At 37.1% G+C, this 20,080-nt stretch overlaps 1 protein-coding gene across 1 annotated transcript in view; it reads left to right on the forward strand.

Moving 5' to 3' along the window:
* The first annotated feature begins 19,069 nt into the window (after positions 1–19,069).
* The window catches only part of wdr11 (WD repeat domain 11), a 57,884-nt gene continuing 56,873 nt past the window's right edge, over positions 19,070–20,080 (forward strand). Inside the window, exon 1 of the mRNA XM_031737566.2 lies at positions 19,070–19,288. Coding sequence (XP_031593426.1) covers positions 19,203–19,288 — 86 coding nt within the window. The 5' untranslated portion in view covers positions 19,070–19,202. The remainder of the gene's footprint in view (positions 19,289–20,080) is intronic.

Consider the following 20,080-nt stretch of genomic DNA (forward strand, 5'->3'; position numbering starts at 1 on the left):
AAAAGCTGCAATCAGATTGTTTGATTTCATAGTTTTGATAAACAAATGATGAAATTCAGTCTTTCAGAAGGGTATGTGGTTTCATTACCTATTTTGAACCAGCCTGTATTTCTTTCTCTGCTTTACATTGTCATTCGAGACAGCGCTGAGGTTTAAAGTCTGTTTAAAGTTGAAGTTTAAACAACTATCTTCTACACTACTAAGCTCCTCGCCCACTCAGTGTTCCTTGTCTGTGTGGGTCAGGCCTGGGTTCTGGTGGGGATGTGATTAAACTTTTTCTTTGTCTTTTCCACTCTGTTGCACTTTATCTTACTAACCTTCTCCCTACTGCCACCCTTGTGTCTCTTCCCTTCTCCTCCCTTCCCATCACCACCTCGGGATCACTGCAGTGGAACCTGCTCTCATCTCAGCAGTAAGGATGATTGATTAGCCATCAGCAACCAGGCTCATCTACTCTTAGCATTACTGCATTGCTGCACTGTTGCTGCTCATTTTTAGGGGCTAGCATTGGGCAGAGCAGGTCGCTAGAGCCCAGAACACGGGTGTGACAGACCCACATTTGATCCTAATGATATAGAAATCCTCTAATTTTGGTGGTTAATCCACCCAAGTATTGAACGGTCTCCCTGCCCCAGTCATGTCTCGTCTACTGTGACAGAGTTCAGTCATCTTGAGCATCCAGACGATTCCTGGTACTTGTGATAAAATGACACATTCTTTAAGATTGCACTGGAGTTAAAAGGACAGAGCCAGGGCCTAGCTTAAGACCCTTTTAGAAATGCACTCCTTTCCATTAAGCTGACAGCATCTGAAAGGGTCAGGTTTGTGTCTCTATGCACGCCCGTATTACTTTACCATAAAAGCTGTGATGAAAATTTTGCATATTACATGTAATGTAAAGTCTGAATGCATGCAGTCTGAATGCAATGCACACTAAGAGATTGCCTTTGGTGCATCTTTGTTAGTTGCTCGTTTAATATTATTAAAAGGCATGAATGTTTTTGTGGAATCCCCTTCAGCAGTATGAGTAGTGACCGGCTCTCAGTCTCACTCCAACCAAACTACTGTCACAGCAAACAACAGCTGCAAGTTAAACAGACTTTTCATTTTAAAAGCTTTTCTGTGCAAACACTGCAAAGCTTCTTCTGAACACTTCTGCAAAGAAAACAGAAGAAACACAGATTCTGGAGGCACATGTAGACTTCTCCAGTATAACCAGGACCAGCTGAAATCTGGGTTGTGAGAAAACATAACCTGGAACTGACGTTTGGTTTGCTGCTTTCAGCTTCCTGTAGAGCATATGACATAACAGTGTGATTAACCACTTATTATAAATTATCCCTGACAATGAGACAGGATTGATCAGTGTGTAAGAGCAGAAGGATTTTTGTGTGTTCAGTTTAGAGCAAGTAGACCATTGCACAGATTAACAGATTGTAAGCAACAATTTAATGTGTTTTTAGTCCTTGAGTAGGTAGTCCAGAAAGAAGTATACATCCACATGGTTCTGGATTAAGCCCCCGTAGCTGTTTAGAGAGTGTGGCATTTGTGATTATTCAAAATATAAATAAAACTAAAATAATAACAATAAAAATCCATCCATCTATCCACCCCAGAGTATATGTCAATTCGCTTAATATCACACACACATATACATAACCAGTGATAAACAATAATAATAATAATAATAATAATATTAATAATAATAATAATAATAATAATAATAATAATAATAAATAATAATAATTTGTGTGCAGTAGACGTGGGGATCTGGGAGCCCTGTCCAGTTTTACCGGCTATCTTTGACGACAACATATTGACTTATGTTAGATCGTTTTATTTTTTTCATCTTGAAAATGACTCTTACATTTGATCATTTCTCTCTTCTATCACAATAGTTTGTAAAAAAAAAAAAAAAAAAAAATTATATTTCTCTATTCATATTGTAAATACATTTTTCAGCAGAACTTCTTTTGGAGAAGAACTGGGGGGAAAAAAGAAAAAATGACCACTGACAGTTAACCAACGGAATAGAATAGACATGGAATATGACTTCAGACAGTGGTTACCATATGATTGTAACCACTATATTGCGCTACAATATGTCTGTGAAGGTTCTCAGTCATCCAGGTCATCGTAGTCTAAGGAGATTGGAAAAAAAAGCATCTGGATTTCTAAGACGTTTCACTTCTCATCCGAGAAGCTTCTTCATTTCTAAGTGTAATTGGTGGACAGTCCCAGATTTTAAGCCCTATGGGAGTGTCCCCAAGAGGGTCATGGACCCCCTATTGATCCTCAACCTAATCACATGATCCAAGGTCTGTACATTAAGTACTCCCACTTCATAAATGCATGGCACAACATACAAGAGCCACCTCGATAGGACAAGACTTAGGGGTTCATCTGCATCTAAAGGACAAAGGCCACTCTTTCGAGGATGCCAATTTTCACATTTTGGACAAAGAAGACTGATAGTTTAAAAGAGGAGTGAAAGACGTTATCTATGTCCTGTGTGACCAACCATCTTTGAACAGGGATGGTGGCTTACGACACCAACTGTCTGCCATCTACAATCCAGTTTTGAGATCCCTTCTCAGATGCCTTAATGCCCACTCACACCCTGGGCCATTTGACCTTAGTAAATCACATGATAGGGGGGCTAGGTTTCACAATAGGTTCACCCAAAACCATGGCTGATTGTGACCCACACCTGTTTTGACACGTTGGCTCGTGTGATTAGGTAGAGGATCAATAGGGGGTCCATGACCCTCTTGGGGACACTCCCACTGGGCTTAAAATCTGGGACTCTCCACCAATTGCTCTTAGAACTGAAGAAGCTTCTTGGATTAGAGGTGAAACGTCATCAAGAAACCTAAAGGAGTCCAGGCGCTTTTCTTTCCAACCTCCTTAGACTGTGCACTACAATGCTCAACAGTTAAGGAAGAATATAATGCTGGTATGGTACACAACTTTTTAAAAATGGCTATATTCTAGCTGACTGTAGTTGATGACTGAAATATTGGTGTGCCTGTGGAGGATCAAGGCATTATGCTGTGATAGTGTAACATAATAGCAGATAGTAGGAGGAGGCCTGACATTAATCTCGGAGGCTCCATTCTAAAGCTTTGCTGTTGGTTCACCGATTAAAGTAAATTATTGTAATAGAAGAGGCAAAGAAAGATGGTACAGAATGAGACTGTCAACGTTCTAAATCCCCAGATGATGTTTAGAAAAAAAAATGTTTTACTTTATGTTCACTGCTTATTTTGCCAATGCCAATTTTTTAAATGAATGTTTTCACCAACATAGGAACATGACCATCTATGTGGTAAATAAACATACACTGTGAAAAATAAACTATTCTGGTGTTCTCTGGTAAATGCTAATCAATCAGTATAGTCCTGGGCTGTGAGCACAGGTCTCGGTAAAGCAGACGGGGCCCTGATGCGACCCTCGTGAAGTCCATTTCTGACAGTTTTTGTCAGAAGCATACACAAGTAGCCAAACTGGAGGTCACTTTTGGGGGCTGTGGCACTGTACGTTGTATACCTCCTTGCACAAAGCAGCAGGTACTGGTTCTATCGTTAGATTTATATATTTTTGCTGCCCTGTCCATGTTTCCTCATGTAACAATCTGTATTCTGGTACAGCTACCACACTGTGACTGTGCTGGTAGATACAGCAAACATTCTTGCAATATCATGTATGAATGTGCTGTCCTGGAAAAGCTGGACAACCTGTAAAACCTGAATGTGTTACAGGTAAAATCTCATGCCATCATTTGTAACAAGGATACCAACAAGGTCAAAATTCAGTCAGCAGGAATAAAAATAAAGCAAAGGTTATAGGGCGATCTTTTGTTGAGGATGGGTAACACTGTAAACATGAGGTATATCTGTTACCAGCTATAACTGAATTGAAACAATTTTGCTGTGTGCAAGAGGCCAAACGTCTTGTTATATCTCTAGCACCAGGGGGCACTTAGTTAACAAATGTCCCTTTCTTTTCTGTTCTTTTTGCTTTTCATAGCTCCTAAGAGCACTTTAATTTGTATGGCAAATTTTGAAATTGCACATTGTTTTCATTTAATTCGGTTTCAAGTGTTGTCATCAAGAACGCTGAAAGAAGGGCAGTTGTGTTATGTTGTGGTTTATTTGTTAACAGAATTAAATGATGAAGACACAAAGCAAGTGTGCCTTTATTCTTTAAGACTTGCCAAAGTAAAATTAAATGTCATCATTTTATAATATCTGTATAATGTATTATGTCATTCAGCAACAGTGTCAGAAAAAAAATGCCTCTTTGTAGTTTTAAAATGTGAAAATGTACATGAAGTGATAAAGTGGTCCTAGCAGTAGATGTTTTTTTAACTTTAAAATGTTTTTGAAGATAAATATTGTGAGACTCAAAATGCAGTTATGCTGTATTATAGTAATGACAATATTTTTAAAAGTTAAAGCTAATATTTTAATAATTGTAACTTTTCCAAGGTTTGTATCCAATAAAAACACATGACCTGATAAGAAATCATATCTTAGTAATTAATTTGTACATGATATGATCTATAATTAACAGTATATGGCAAAAATAATTTCTGGACATTTGTGAAAATGTAAATCCATTAGATTTATGTGTGGGAATACCTTTTTAACAGTAAAGATCTATTAAATATACAAACTTTTCATGCAAAAATCCTATATTACAGTTCATATAATTAAAAATTAAGGTAGATTTGCTAGCTTTACAATGGTATTTTGACTTTTTATTGATAGTATCATATTATTATATTAAATGCGAGCTAAATGTTCAAAATATTTAACATAATATTACCTAATAGAATTCAAATAATAACAATACTTTTCTGTAATTTTAAGCCTGATTATTTGTATTACAGGTGTGCTTGACTGTACTATTAGGGAAATTGTTAGTTTAATTATTTTTACACATGTAAATACCTGTCATTTAACCTAAAATATCCACAGAAATACCAGCGATTTCGGCTAAATTAAAGATACAAAACTATTTCAATTACAGAAAATTCCTGTATCCTTACACACTGGTAAGTTTCAATATTTTTCTGCTTCTCCAGCTGCAGGAATATTTTATATTTTTTATGATTTTCTCAGTTTGCAGTATACAAATTAGATAAAATGTGTGTATAAATCAGATTAAATGCACTCCCAAGTAATGTTATGTTTGTTTTTTTTATAAGCATGTAAGAGAAAGTAACTGTGGTGTGATACATTTTATTCTTGTCTGAAAAAGTCAAAGGCCATGAGCTGCCTCTAAAGAGGCTTCCAGGCTGCGTATTCCTCTCCTGCTCCATGCAGACAAGTTGTTGCTTTTTTTCTATTTTGATTTTCAGCACATTGGTTAAACCAGACAGGGGTGAAAGTTTCAAGTTCACTTTCCACCAGGCAGTGAGATTTCCAATTATAGTATTTAATTTGTGATCTATGAAATATTCCTTATGTACTAAATTACACCCAAGTCATCTTAGAGTAATTTACATTCTCGACACCGTATTATGGGAAGAAACCAAACAAATCTTTTTGAGCAAGCACTTGACAATAGTTGTGACCATATAGACATTTGATTTGATTGGTTGTGTTACAAATCATGCAGAATATTGAGGCCAAACAGTAAAATGTGTGTCACGTAAGAAAACTACAGTGTCATCAGCATCTAGAAATGTACCTGCATATGCTGGAGTATTAAGATTTCATTAACAGGTACAGGAGCTTATATACGCGGTCCAGAACATCTTCCACTTTCTAACTGTCCACACTGTGATTCATGCAGTTAGCCTTAAGGTCTTTTCATCTGCATTTGGCCTGGCAAAGACTACTGTGCACAAGAGAGCACAGAACACAGGAGTTACACGAACAGCCCGAGGTGAAATGAAGAATTACTTTTACTTTTACTACACTGAGCAAACAGACTTACTTAGTGTTCTTTCACCTTCCTTCGCCTTTTTGTTTATTTCACATTGTTCTGTTTTCTTCCTCCCTCAATCTTGGAGTGAAACACACTGGCTAGAACACCACATTTGTGCCAAAGAAGTGGTCAGTTGATATTGAGCTGCCATGCATTCCTGCTTTTAGAAACGAATCAGGCTAAATTGAAATTGGGATAATTAGTACATAATTCTTCCCTCGTCTTATATGGAGTGCTTCTAATTTGAGTCCATATATGCACCACTGAATATTTGGTTTGCTATAATTTATGTTGGAGGAGGCTTCAAGTAAAGAGAGTCCAACAGTATATTACTTTGTAGCTAAGATCCAATAATGAGTGTCTGGCTGTATTTTTGGCATCACCCCCCCCATCCTTTTAAGTAGTCAGCCCTCATCTCCCATGATTCTCTGCCTGCTTTTCTTTTACTGTCTCCTTTCACTTTCTATTATGTTCAGTCTCATTTCAATTTTACTTGGAATCAATATTCTTTATTATTATGAAGCCTGCATGATCAGCACTGGAATGCAAAACATGTTACTGAGATAAAGAACATTATTTCTCTCTTTTTCTTTAGGCATCACTCTTTCTCATCATTATGTCTTTCGGTGAAATGATATGTGCCCGTTATTCAGCTGCACCCCTGGTAATAGGATCTTTATTATAGTCATTACCAACAACTATTGGGATGGAGTTATTCTTTTGTCTTAGGTGTATGCAGCAAGATGACCGAACACGATAAAATCAGTTCAGACCGTCCAGCTAAATCACCTCATTAGGAGGACAGATAAACTCAAATGAGTGAAACTACATAAATGTAAAACATGTTCTCAAGGTTCTAAAAGAGTTTATCACAGCTGTATAATTTGCCTCCAAAAGCAATCAAGTATGCACTGATGCAAGAAAGTATCCTCCCCCCAAAAAATACTTGTTATAGTGGTGATTAGAGAATGATTTGCATGACTTCAAGACATCTAAATGCTTATCATGTTATTAGTGATTCATAGGCTTCACGTTAAGCTACTGAAATATTTGGCTTTAATGCCCTTTATCATCCTCACACTTCTCTTCCTTGCTGTAACTAATAAGCCGTGAACTTTCATCTGCCCCGCGCCTCGAATATCGTCTTACTGTTTCACTGAAACACTATACAATGTTTCCTTCTTTTTGTTTGCACATCTCTCCGGAGAGAGCCGTTTTCTTTAACAGCATCTTGTGTCCAACCGTCCATCACCTTGTCATTTCTTAGACGTTAATAAAACATCAAGAGGGAGACCGCAGCCAGAATGGTAATGGGTTATCTTGACAGCAATATTCAGCATATGTGGTTTGTGTTGATGAGGCATCAAGTATGGCCAGGGGAGCGAAAGAACCACTTAACGTTTCTCTCGGGGTCAGGATTACGTGACACTGGGCTACCACTACATTAAGCATTCTTTTCACAGTCTCCGATATATGACACAGACAAATGTGGGCGTTAGGTCAGGGTGCGGTACATCATTATCATCATTGTTTGGGGGGCAGGGGGTCTTTTGTTTCTTTTGGCCTTGGTCATTCTGTGAATTCAGTTTCATCATTCACTTTCTTCCTGCTCAGTAATTACTGACTTATTCCCTCTAATATTAAATGGCTTGAGTCTGTAAATGATGATTGTGATGGCTGCAGTTACAGCCACATGTATCGGGTAATATCTATCAAACATCAGTGCTACAATAGACTTACACATGACAACATTTATATTTTTCTTTTGTTAAATATAAGATTTAATTTACAGGGTAATAAAGAATTGGCTTTAGTTTAGAATTCATTTACTTATACAATCACATGATACTGTATTCTTAAATAAGTGCGCAAATTATAGGCCACGCTGTTATGTGTGTTAATCTTTCTTTGTTTTCTGAGTTACCTCAGTAGCAGCTGCTTCCAGTCCCTCAGTTGATGAGCAGGTGGAAAAGGGGCGGAGCAAGCCTATGTGGAGACCTGTGGGTCATACCACAACTCTGGATCATGGGGGGGGGAAATCGAATTTGTTATGTTGGTTTCGGTTAGGTTTGTGTGTGTGTGTTCTACCCCTTTATGTGTCTTTGCAGGCTGATCACCCACTATTGAAGATTCCCCTATGTCTCATTTAGGTAGGTCAGTTTGTTTGAGTTAGTAGTATTGTTTGTTACCAGCTTTTGAGTAGAGTTCTGTTACTTTGACCTCTTTTATGGTCCCAAGATTTAGATTCTTTTGTATAATTTAACCAATTTTATTGTGGGAGGTTACATTTTATTGGACTTAACCAGTGCCTGCTTACTTACTGCTTGGTCCATCACAGTGATTCAAATGTTTTAATGGCAAGGGTCATGCTTTGGTTAATTAAGCACCATTCCACTCATAACTCCAAACACGAAAAAGAATAATCATACTCCTCTCAAATCTATAATATGGACCCATTTTTTAAAATTATCATTATTATTATTATTAGTCCACCACTAACCATAAGAACAATGTTTGGGTGATGTAAATCCAGCACTTTTATCTGGAATCTCTCACATGGGTTCATGTATTTTCATATAGATGATTCAGGTTTACTTAAAGCCTCTCTGTAAAGTGTACTGCACACTTAAGCAGGTCTAAAAAAAATCATCTTAGCCTATTTAATATTTGAGCTTTTGATCATATCCGTTGACCTTCAAGAATGGCTACAGCAGTCTGCAGAGTTATCATGGGAATTCAGATTCTGCTGGCTTTAAAAGTCTGGAAATTGCTTTGACAAAATGAAACACCATGCAATAGGAAAGTACTTACTGTAGTGCCAAAAAATCCTGAGCAGCTATGAGGTGAAGAATGAAGATTTGGAGTTCAACATGTAAATGACTTTTGCAAATGTATGTTTTTTTTCTTTTCAGATCATGAAACACACACACACAGCAACGATGTAAAGCCATTGGTACTATCCTGGAAAAGCACCATCACCTCCTAATTTGCAGTCAGATGTAGTTCAGACACTTTTAACGCTCTACAGAGATGTTGCACAAATACATAGGCTTCATTTGCATTCATCTGATGGAAATTACCTTCCTGTATGGGTCATTTTGGACCATACTGAGGATGTAAAACATCTATGCACGCACTCTGTGGGCTTTCATGAAATAATGATGCTCAACACTGAAGCTCATTATACAAATATATTGTCAGCCAAAAGCTATTTTCATGCCCGTTTCACTCTAGAAAGGGTGAAACTGATTCATATGCAGTCATATAGCAATTCCCTGAGGTTGTTAGCACCCTCGCTTTCCACAGGTCTAGGAGGTCAATTTATGTATTATGACCTTTTTGGTTTATGTCATTATTCAATTTATACCCCTCCAGTCATTTTTTTTTCAACTCTGCTCTATTTATGATAAATAAAACATGTCCATCATGTATCATTTGCTCTGTGTGAAGAAATTATGCAGTCAGATCATAAAATGATGACTCATTTTACTGTTACAAGGCAGTAATTTAGAATCAATTTCATACAAGGAGAGGCAATAGAAACAGGGCTGCAAATTACACCAACGACAATGCTATTACTATACAACTCATTCGGTCTTTCATTAATATTCATATGGCAGATGTTCAATTGCCTGGATGACAGAAGTAAATCAGGGATATCTTGTGGGGATCTCTCTTCCTAAAGTATGACATCGTAACTCATCCTGACATCCAGCACTGAAAGCATCAGATGAGACAATTTAAAGTATGGAAAAAGAGTTGTGAACGCATGCACAGGAGGTACGAGTCAAAGGCTTTGTCTGTTCGTGTGGATCAAAAATGCTCCGTGAGCAACGACAACGAAGTGTGCTAAGACGTGACGTAGTAAAACGTTAACTTGAGCACACCATATGGACTGCTGTGGTTTAAGAGAAATCAATGAGAATTTTATGACCCTGTTGCCTCCGCTCGATTGTTCTCATTCCCTGTGCTCCATGTGGTTGCAGAGGGAATTGTGCTGACGGTAAGACAAAAACGATGGCAGGAGGAACGAGAAAAATGAGAGCATATGGGCACTAGAGGAGAAGCTTCACCTTGTGATTGATTCTGTGATTTCTGAAAACACACATGATGGGCATGGATTTTGTTGTGTGCCATTTATAAATTTTGTGGCTCAAACATTACCCGTTATTTCTTTTTTAGTTTTACCATACTTTTCTATACAGTATTTTCTGCACATTAAACACGGCTAAATGTTTCAAAAGCAAATATTGCTGTAAATAAATCATATTACAGTGCAATATTACATTATGTGTATCCTTGACACTTCCAATTCACAATGATATTTTGGTGGAGGTGAGTAATATTTTTTAGGCTGTTTTTTTCCCTTTGTAGTGGAAAAAATGTCACAGTGATAAGAACGTTACAGCCTTGTTTTTAAGGTTAAGAGGTTTTCTGTGAATTTTGAAACGAACTACAAAAGATGACTGAAATTTCTGAAATTGTGAACACTTGAGCCTGTGTTGAACATCAAAAACTGATTATAATGTACTGTAGCTGGACCTAAGCATAACATTTTCAGAATTATGTAGAAAAAATGGGTGTATGTGTGATGTACTATTCAATACGCATAACATTATGACCTCCTGGCTAACTCTGTGTCGGGCCCTGTAAAGAAGGTCATCTTCATTGCTTGGCCGGATTAACATACATGACTAATTTTAACATTTGTGTAAAAGAAGACACTTAAACAAAAAAGTTGTACTTGTTTTTATTGGTTTTTCCTGTTGGCAGTCTTCCAGCTGCTACTGGTTAATGTCAACCTAGGAACAGAAATTTGGCAAGTTTGGTTAAGCTGATGGACAGTATTACTTTAACCTGATGTGTATTTTAATAGGTAGGAGAGACAATTTATATCCTAAGTGAATATTTTGATGACAAGATCGTGTCTTACCTGTGTTTTCTCCCAATGGTGTGCCCCAGCCTTCCTGAATGCCTTTTAATGTTTCCAGACACCACAACGTGATTGAAGTTTTATTGTACATTATAAATGGTAGACCAAATGGGAAAATATTTGATTTAATAATTGTCATTATTTCTACATATTTGATTTGATGTTAATAAAGGCTAGTAAGTGTGATGTGTGTGTAGTTTACCATCTTAGTTTAGCATGCAACCCCAGAAAACGACATGGTTTGAGGGTCAAATTAGCAGCTGTCTATAAAAGGCTCCCAGTTGACAACAGAGGTGGTTGGAATCATGTCTCAACACTGGGCTGTATGTTTGTGTTATGTTTTGGAATTTGTTAATGTAGGTGAATAAACACATGGTTGATCTGCAACTCCACTAGACCCCTTAAGATGTGCTGTGGTATCTGGCACCAAGACATTAGTGACAGATTCTTTAAGTCATGCTGTAAGCAAATACTTAGTTACTTGTCAGGATGGAAATATGGGCCCAAGTTTCTCAGTAAAAATTGCCCAAAGCATCACATTGCCTTGGCTGGGGTGTCTTCTTCCCATAGTGTAGTTCCCCAGGTAAGTGATGCACACGCACCAGACCATCCTCAGTGATATACAAGAAAACATGATTCATCAGACCAGGCCACCTTCTGTCATTGCTCTGTGGTCCGGTTCTGATGCTCTTGCCCATTGTTGGTGCTTTCAACGATGTACAGAGGTCAGCATGGGCATCTTAACTGCTCTGCAGCTATGCAGCCCCACGCTGTTGGGTATTCTGACACCTTTCTGTAAGAACCAGCATTAACTTTTTGAAATTTGAGCATATAGTAGCTCATCTGTTGGATCAGACCACATGGGCTAGCCTTCACACATGCATCACTGAGCCTTGGCTGTCCATGACCCCATCACTGTTCCTTCCTTGGACCACTTTTGATGGATACTGACGGATGCAGACTAGAAAAACCTCACAAGAGCTGCAGTTTTGGAGATTTTCTAACCCGGTCACCTAGCTGTCACAGTTTGGCTCTTGTCAGGGTCACTCAAACCCTTATGCTTGCCCATTGGCTTTGGACGCATCAACTCTGAGGACAAAAATGTTCACTTGCTCCCTAATATATCCCACGCACTAACAGATGCCGTGATGAAGAGATAATCAGCGCTATTCAGTTCGACTCTCAGTAGTCATAACATTATGCCTGATCGGTGGATGTCTTGTTTGTTTAGTCTCCATCGTGCTTTTTTCCCAGATTGTGTGTGCTCTTTAACTGCAGTAGATCAGATGTTAACATTCATTAACATCAATCACAAATAAAATAAATAAATAGAATGGAAAGCCATCTTCTCAGCAATTTGAAAGTGTAATGTCCATTAAGCTGCAGAGAACATTTGGTCTCTATGACTAACATTAAGTTACGTCAAGCTGGTGGTCATTCCAAGTCAAGACCGTAAATGTTCTCCAACTTTTTACCTCATACAAATCATTGTGTTCTGCAGTAATGAGATGGGGGTCACTGAGTTTGTGTGGAATAAATGTAAAGTGCTTACTATGCATCAATAAGAGAAAAAAAACTTCTCAGCACGTTCTGAACACTTTCCATTGGCCGAAAATTCAGGCTAGATGGGCAGAGGAAATAATGGAGATATTTCACAAGGCTTATGACCAGCACTCAAGCACACTCACAGCACTCAGGCTCTAATTGAGTTTTTACATGACCCGAAGTGTGATTATTCCTGCTCTCCATTTTCATTTAAGGACCTTCATTACATACCACTGCCCCAGCAGACCCATTGCCTTAACAAAGAAATGTAAAGGTTGCAAGAAGAAAAATAAGTGAAAGAAATAAACAGCTGATTTATGACCTTTCAAACTCTCAAATTATTCCTGTTCTGTTAGAAATGCCTGATCAAACAGTGCCTTTCCAGTTTGACCAGGATAGACCTGAAGTGAACAAGTAGGTTTTATTCTAGCAGAAACAAAAAACATCAACAAGCTATAAAAAAGAGGAGAGAAATAAAAAAGACTTGTGGTGAAAAGAACTCGTCTCAACAAAAACAACAGCATCAGTCATTTCAGAAAAAGCTCAAACATTATTTGTCACTGTTTGAGTTACACACTTTGTACAGATTAAACAAAGCACACACATTGACTACAAGCTTTAGATGTGATGGCAGGTAGATTTGTTACTTTTTTATGTTAGATAGAGTCAGACTAGCACTCTGTATGGCTTCTAGGCTTCATGCTAAGCAGTTAACAGCGCTCTTGTAGCTGTCATGACAGATTTTTCTCCCCCAAAAACTCATTGTTTAATGGCATATTTTTGATTATATCATTTGGATTGTTGTCTTTTTATTGATGTTATAAGAATATCTGAATATGTGGCAATTTTAAATAAACCTAACATGTGCACATGTCACAGAAATCATCCGTTTAATACTACACAGTAGAAAACCTGAAGAAATTGTTTGACTACTACAACATATGGTGAAACGCAGCACAAATAAGGATGCACATGTTTCCCTGAAAAGGAATGTGCCAATGATGTCTTAGCTGTCCTGTACATGTTTTCAGACCATTAGCTGAACAGGATAATCATGAGCCAGCACTGATTAAACAAAATAAAGACATCCTGCCTGGTTTGGGAACGAGAATGAGGAATAACAATGGAATGAAGCCATATTGCAGAATATATTAGATAAGAAGTCCAGAAGCAATTCATTAACTGTAAGATGCTTAATTTATCAATGCCAAGCAGCAGCATGAATGATTTTAAATTATGATTTATGCTGCTGCTGTCCAGTAAAAAAATCCAGAATGATGGTATGTGACTTTGCATCTGATATGATTAAATAAATATGACAGAAAGTAATACATTTAAGCTTCTCAGTAACTTCCAGGTTAAGCCTCACTATGGATGCAAATGCTAGTCAAACTTTATTCAGATGAATGCATTTAACTTTAATCTAAGTGTACTTACTAATATTGTGTTATATGTGCTATGTGTCGGCATATTAAGGAGTGTTTTGCACGCATTTTTTTTCACCCGATAATTTGGAGTTGATTTTTCTGAGTGTGGAACACGTCTTCTATGACAGACGCAAAGACTCATGGGAGTGTTAATGTTTAACTCTGTGTCCTGAATTTAGCAGTGCTGTGATCATTATTTCAGTAATGCTGGGCTTAGACTTTGATTCACATGGATGTGTGACTGAGACTCCTTGATCAGCGTTTTTGTTTTGAGCTTGTTGTTCAAATGTTAGCAAAACCAGTATTGCTATACTGTAACTTTGTAGTGCATGAGGTACATTCATTTTGCAAACTTTTGCAGATTTTGATCCTTTAACACATAATGCAAAAATGTAAATAATGTATAAAACTCACTAAACGATTATAGGTTGCATTTAATTTATAATTAAATTGTTCTCTTTTGCAATCATGTCAAAAGGAAAGTTTTTACTACAGTAAGTACACCCTAGGTTAGTAGCAGCCAGGTGCTTCTGATCAAATAAACTTTATTAAATATGAGAAGAAAAATGTGTGCAAGTTCTGTCAGTTTGCTGTTCTGGAGCATTCGGGTGTGTGTTAACACAATGTCCCAAAAACCCAAGGAGTGATCATCTAGCAAATTCACCCATTCAGTGCATTTCTCCAGAATGTTAACATTTCAAATGTACATGACAGTGCACTTGGAGAAAGACTGAAACACGGTGGTGTTTGTGTTAAATAAACATTCAAGATATGATTTAAGTACCAGAAATCAGCTTTAACTCACAGTTTTATATAAAAATGTTGTAATAACTTTATTAATTTATGAATGACAGACAGTTTTATACATAGTTCCCCATTTTTAGAGGTTCAGTAGTCTTTGGACAGCTGACTGGCAATCAGTTTTATGATCAGATGAGGCCTATTCCCTCGTTGTCCCCTCTGATTATCTAATTATGGAGATATGGATAAATACATACATACAAACATAAATACTAACAATGAAAAGAAGATTATATTTCAGTTAGAAATGCTTAATGGGATTAGACAGCGTTCCCCTGGATTTGCAAATGACCGGAAAATTTTCATATACTCCAAAAACTATTTTCATAAAAATCTCAACGATCTGTTAAGTAGATTTTGGGTATAATACAGCAAAAAGACATCAGTTTTGACAGGCAGTCTCTCAAAATAAATGCCTTAGCTTCCCGTATGAAAAGGTTAACTGCTTCTCCAAACCGCAACAGAAAATGACTTTACAATGAAATACTGTCATAGCCCATCAAAATTATATTCACAGTTTCTGTAATTTTAATATGGAAGCTAGGTTAATGTTGGACTGAAATCCAAAGTTGTGTGCCTCGAGCAGGAATAAAAAATATATGATAACTGCATTCCAGCTCAGCAGTGTGGCAGACCTGGCATAATTACTATTAAAAAGACAGATTTGTGGTGTGTACACTGAATGTGCAGACAGCCGTAACAGCATCCTGATGGACAGTCAAACATTTATAGGATGTAAGGTGAGATGCAATCTCGAGTAAACCTTCTCACAATTAACATGCAAATCGCAAAAAGGTCTGGAGGGGATTGTTAGCAAAATCCAATAACAGAAAGACAAAGAACAATATGGTATATGTTCATTTAGTCTGTCTGCCGCAAAAAAAATAATTAATAAATACAAATATTTCCCCTGTTCCTGGATCTGCATCACAATAAGAAAAAGCTTGAAAATCTCATTGGGGTGCTGAAAATGTCAGAATTATAATTTCAATCAATTGTTGTAACAGTGTGACAACTCCCTGAGGAAAATGTAGCCTAAAAAATAACAATTAGTTCTCTGGTGAAAACACCATTAACAGTACTGCATTTGCAGCCAATGAGCCATAAATGAATTAACGGTTACCCTGAACATTTAGTGCTTTTAAAAGTGCTTGGCTATTAAACATGTCTTTTTTTTCTCCCCCACATCCAATATTAGTGTCTCTACAGATGAAAGAAAAATGGGCTTCATTGTGTTGTTGGAACCTGTGTTTTTCAATATGTCACAATAGGCAACTTGGAAAAACATCTTTCTTAAAGAAAATCTCTACTTTATGAGAGTAAATCAAATGTTACTTTAAAAAAAACCTTCAAGCCAATAAACTTAAAGTTCCATTGTATTTATTTATTTTTTATTTCAGTTCACTTGGACTCAGTATATGTTCTTTGTGTTGCACTGCAGGCTTTTTCTTTCTTCATCCTCCACTGAAGAATGAATCTCAAAACTGAAGGCCAACGTCTCAGAGGCTGGAACAAAACCCTCCAACTGAGAGAAGTTTGGGTTTTTTTGGTTTTTTTGCTTTTGCAGTAAATAAAGCAAATTAAGCTTCTTATCACAGAGCTTAAGGAGCTTACGTTAAATAAGAATTAACCTGTGTAACTCTGTTAGCCACGGAAAGTGTAATTAAATCTGGCATATTGTATATTTCTGTGGCAGTTTTATGTTCCAAAGCTGTAAACAAATTCTTCTGATTTTCAGTCAAACCCCTAAGTTTAAGGTCTTTCCCTAATATAAGAATCTGCCAGGATGCACCTCATTCCCAGGAGGCTGATATAGACAGATTTATCCAAATATCAACAGTGTAGATACCAATGCTGGTACTGGTATCGAATCGATGCTAGCGCAGTAGGCTCAATACTTAATCAAAGGTCAGTATGTAGCCCACTGAATTGTATAAAATACATAATTTTTTTGGAAATGGAAAAAATATACCTCAAAACCTACACTATGAAAAATTACTGTTGCATCTATTGTATTTATATAAATATGTATTTATTGTATTGCCACAAAGTGCTTTAGAGACAAGCAGATTTACATTCCAGGTCTCCAAAACACCCAGTTTCAAAATACATGAAAAGCTGAATGGTGTGTTTTGTTGTATTAACTTATTATTGTGGAAGGTGAAAATCACAGTGATTTACTATTAAAATGTGAACAGCATTTTCAAATTAATGATCTCTGATCTCCTCTATAAGCTGCGTTTGTAGCTTAAATGTATTCATATCTGGTAGTGGGGTCAGTATTGGTAGCGGCAATTCTGGCTCTGTGTCTACATGGACTTGGATCGCTACCAAAGTTTGCTGTATCACACAGCACTACCAGGAGGCACAACTGGTGTGTTCAGCACTATCAACCAGTGTGCCAGCTGCTGTTAGAGGGAGTACTGGCAAATAAAAGTCACAAAGATTTTACTCCCGAACTGCAGACACTTAAATGAGGTAGTTTATATTTCAGTTTCACAGCTTTGGTGGCCAGAAACCATTCACTGCACTCCCCTGTGTGCTGCCTCCAAGCCCATCAGACTAAAATATGATGTCACCATCTTCCTGCAGGATACTGTTCACACAGTGAGAAATGTGGGGTCTCTACTGAACATGTGCATCCCGAGGGGAAATTTTATGAAGGCTGAGTTGCTGCAGTAGTCATGACACTGGTTGTTGTTAAATATTAAATAAGCCAATAAAATTAAGCACTTTATTGGAGTACATAAGTCATTTTTGAAAACACAAAACATTTGAGGCGTTTCATCATTCATTTAACTCATATGACATTAAAAAGAAAACAAACAACATGAGTATTTGGGATAGTTTATGTATTTAAACTTTTCAAGTGGTGGATGCTAAATTGTGAATAAATTGCAATTTAAAAGAGGATAAAATGTTTTCAGTGACATTTTATAATTGAACACCAATTAAAGCAGAACAACAATAATTCCCTAGTTACTGGGTACTGCATGCTTCCACTTCAGCTTAATTTCACTTTATTTCCACTGGGGGATTGATCATTTCAGTTAAGTTTTTATTTATTTTAAGTCAGTTGGCAGCCAGCCTTTAACGCTGTATGCCACAGTCTAAATCAGGGCCCGGGGGCCACTTGAGGGCCACGTCACCCTTACTTGCGGTCCGTATATTGAAGTTACTTTTGTTGTTAGGGAGGATTTGTTTGTTGTTGAGTGCAGTGTTAAAATAAGTTATTTAAAAAACAAAAAATTGTCTGCATTTTTATTTTGTTAAATATGAACAAAATTATAGCATAAGTGCTGCCACGTGTCTGGCCAGACAGAGGGTACCAATGTGAAAGGCTTAAGTTAGTTAAGAGCGAGAAAAAAAATGCTTTCATGTTTCCAGCTTTGTCTTGTTACACAATATTTTAAATTTTAAAAAACAAACAAAACACTACATTTTCAGAAATATTTGTGGGTGTTTTCTTGTTTGTTTGGTTGGTTAGTTGGTTGTTTGTTTGTTTTTTTGTACTATTTGAACACTAAAGTGCCCCTCTAATCAGATGACAGTGCCAGCAGTGGCCCACAGCTCATTTAAGTTGGAGACCCCTGGTCTAAATAAACTGCGCCTAAAAAAGTCACCGGTACGTGTTCACTGGTCAAATCTGAAAAAACAAAGCAAAAGAAAACAAAGAATAAAAAATTGTTTGCCTGTCAACTTTGACCCAAAATGAGACTTTACTATTGAAAGTTACACATTATACTGATTTTTATTTTTTTGTGAAAAACTGTGAAAACAATGCATAGTTTTCATCAACTGTTCCTTCTTCTTTAGTTTTGGATATTTCTCCTGCACATTGCAAAGGGACTCCATAATGTAGTGGTTTGTACACTCACCTTACAAGTGAGACACCCTTTGAGGTTGTATCAGAAATGGCAACTCGCATAAAAATATGCCCAAGCGACCAAGCAACCCTCTGTCAATAAGCAGCCAAGAACAGCTTTCTGGTATAATATGTATGTATGTATGTATGTATGTATGTCTCAGCTATGAAACTGGTATAGCTTCTGTGTTATGAATGCAGCACTTGGTGAAGAAAAATGAAAGCAGCTGTTTGTGTTGTCAGAGACTAACATTTTGAGGTTTATTTACTTTTGTATTTTAGGCAACTTTTGATTTAATTTAATATAATGTATTTTATTACTTTATTGATTTATTTTTATTATTATAATCTTGGGAGGATTAAAACAATAAATGTAGCCCGTATGTTTTTCAGTTACAGTATTTTACTTTACTGTAACTATTACTTACATATATTACAACTTTTTTTTTCTTTTTTTTTTTTTGCTTCTTTTTCTTTGTTTTCCTCTTTTTCTGGCGGTGGTGGGGTGGGGGGAGTACTGTTGTATTCATTGCGGAACTTTGTTGCTGGAATTTGTTCCTACACGGCATCCTATTTAGAAACACCATTTCACTTCCTGTTAACATTCACAACAGAGCCGATACAGATAAGCTAATTAATTTTAGCAGTGTTTACTCATTAAATGTTAACGTAGCAGAAATCCTTAGGAAGAGCAATGATTCCTTACACGGTCAACATTAAACTCGCGGCTCGGACGTTAACTGGCACTCTCAATTTGCAGAATAAAACCGCCGTAGATTGGTGAGTACCGCATCTCTGCTGCTAGCATAATTTGGTTAATTCAATACGCGACTGACAGATGACGTTAAGGAACTGCTGTTTGCATCGTGTCAGTTTCGTGGCTTGTCTTTATTGCTGCATGTAAAGTTGTCAGCGTGAACGGCCACTGATAATTTGTCATTGAGTCCACAAACGTGCGGGGTATATTTCTTGTACCATGTCATGTGACATTTTGTCGGGCCTGATGAATTTCTAATGCCTCATCCTCCACAGCAATCAAGCAGAGACTGTCAACGCAGTCGGACTCGCGTGATAAACTCACTCACTTAAAGGGATCAAACTTTAGATTAGAGCAGCATAGTGCCAAAGTTTCATTTCGCATACATGAACCTAAATATGATACCTTTGCTTATAATGCTATTCACAAATATAATCTCTTGCTTTTCACCTGTCATATTTAAAAAGGGAACTGTCCTTGTGAATATTTAACTTTATCTACGCATCATATGAGATAAATTAAGCTTGTGTAGTTGTAGCAAATAGTACAGTCTCTTCACTTGCAGCTTTTTTCATTGGAACCGAAAGTTTAGCTTCAAGTTATGTTGGCATTTTGAAATTTGTTGTGTCACTGAGCTTTGATTTTTATGCAGTCTGGATGCACTCCAGGCAAATATGCATGCAGGTCTTGTACGCGCACAGAAAGAAGATGAGTTAGATTTAGACATGGAGTGGAAAGCACAGAAATCAGAATGCAGACACAGTTGTTGAATAATGCTGTGTTTACTGGAGACGGTGCACTTAAGTGTCAGGCTG

This window comes from Oreochromis aureus, linkage group 13 (genome assembly GCF_013358895.1).
Source record: "Oreochromis aureus strain Israel breed Guangdong linkage group 13, ZZ_aureus, whole genome shotgun sequence".
NCBI classification, from domain to species: domain Eukaryota; kingdom Metazoa; phylum Chordata; class Actinopteri; order Cichliformes; family Cichlidae; genus Oreochromis; species Oreochromis aureus.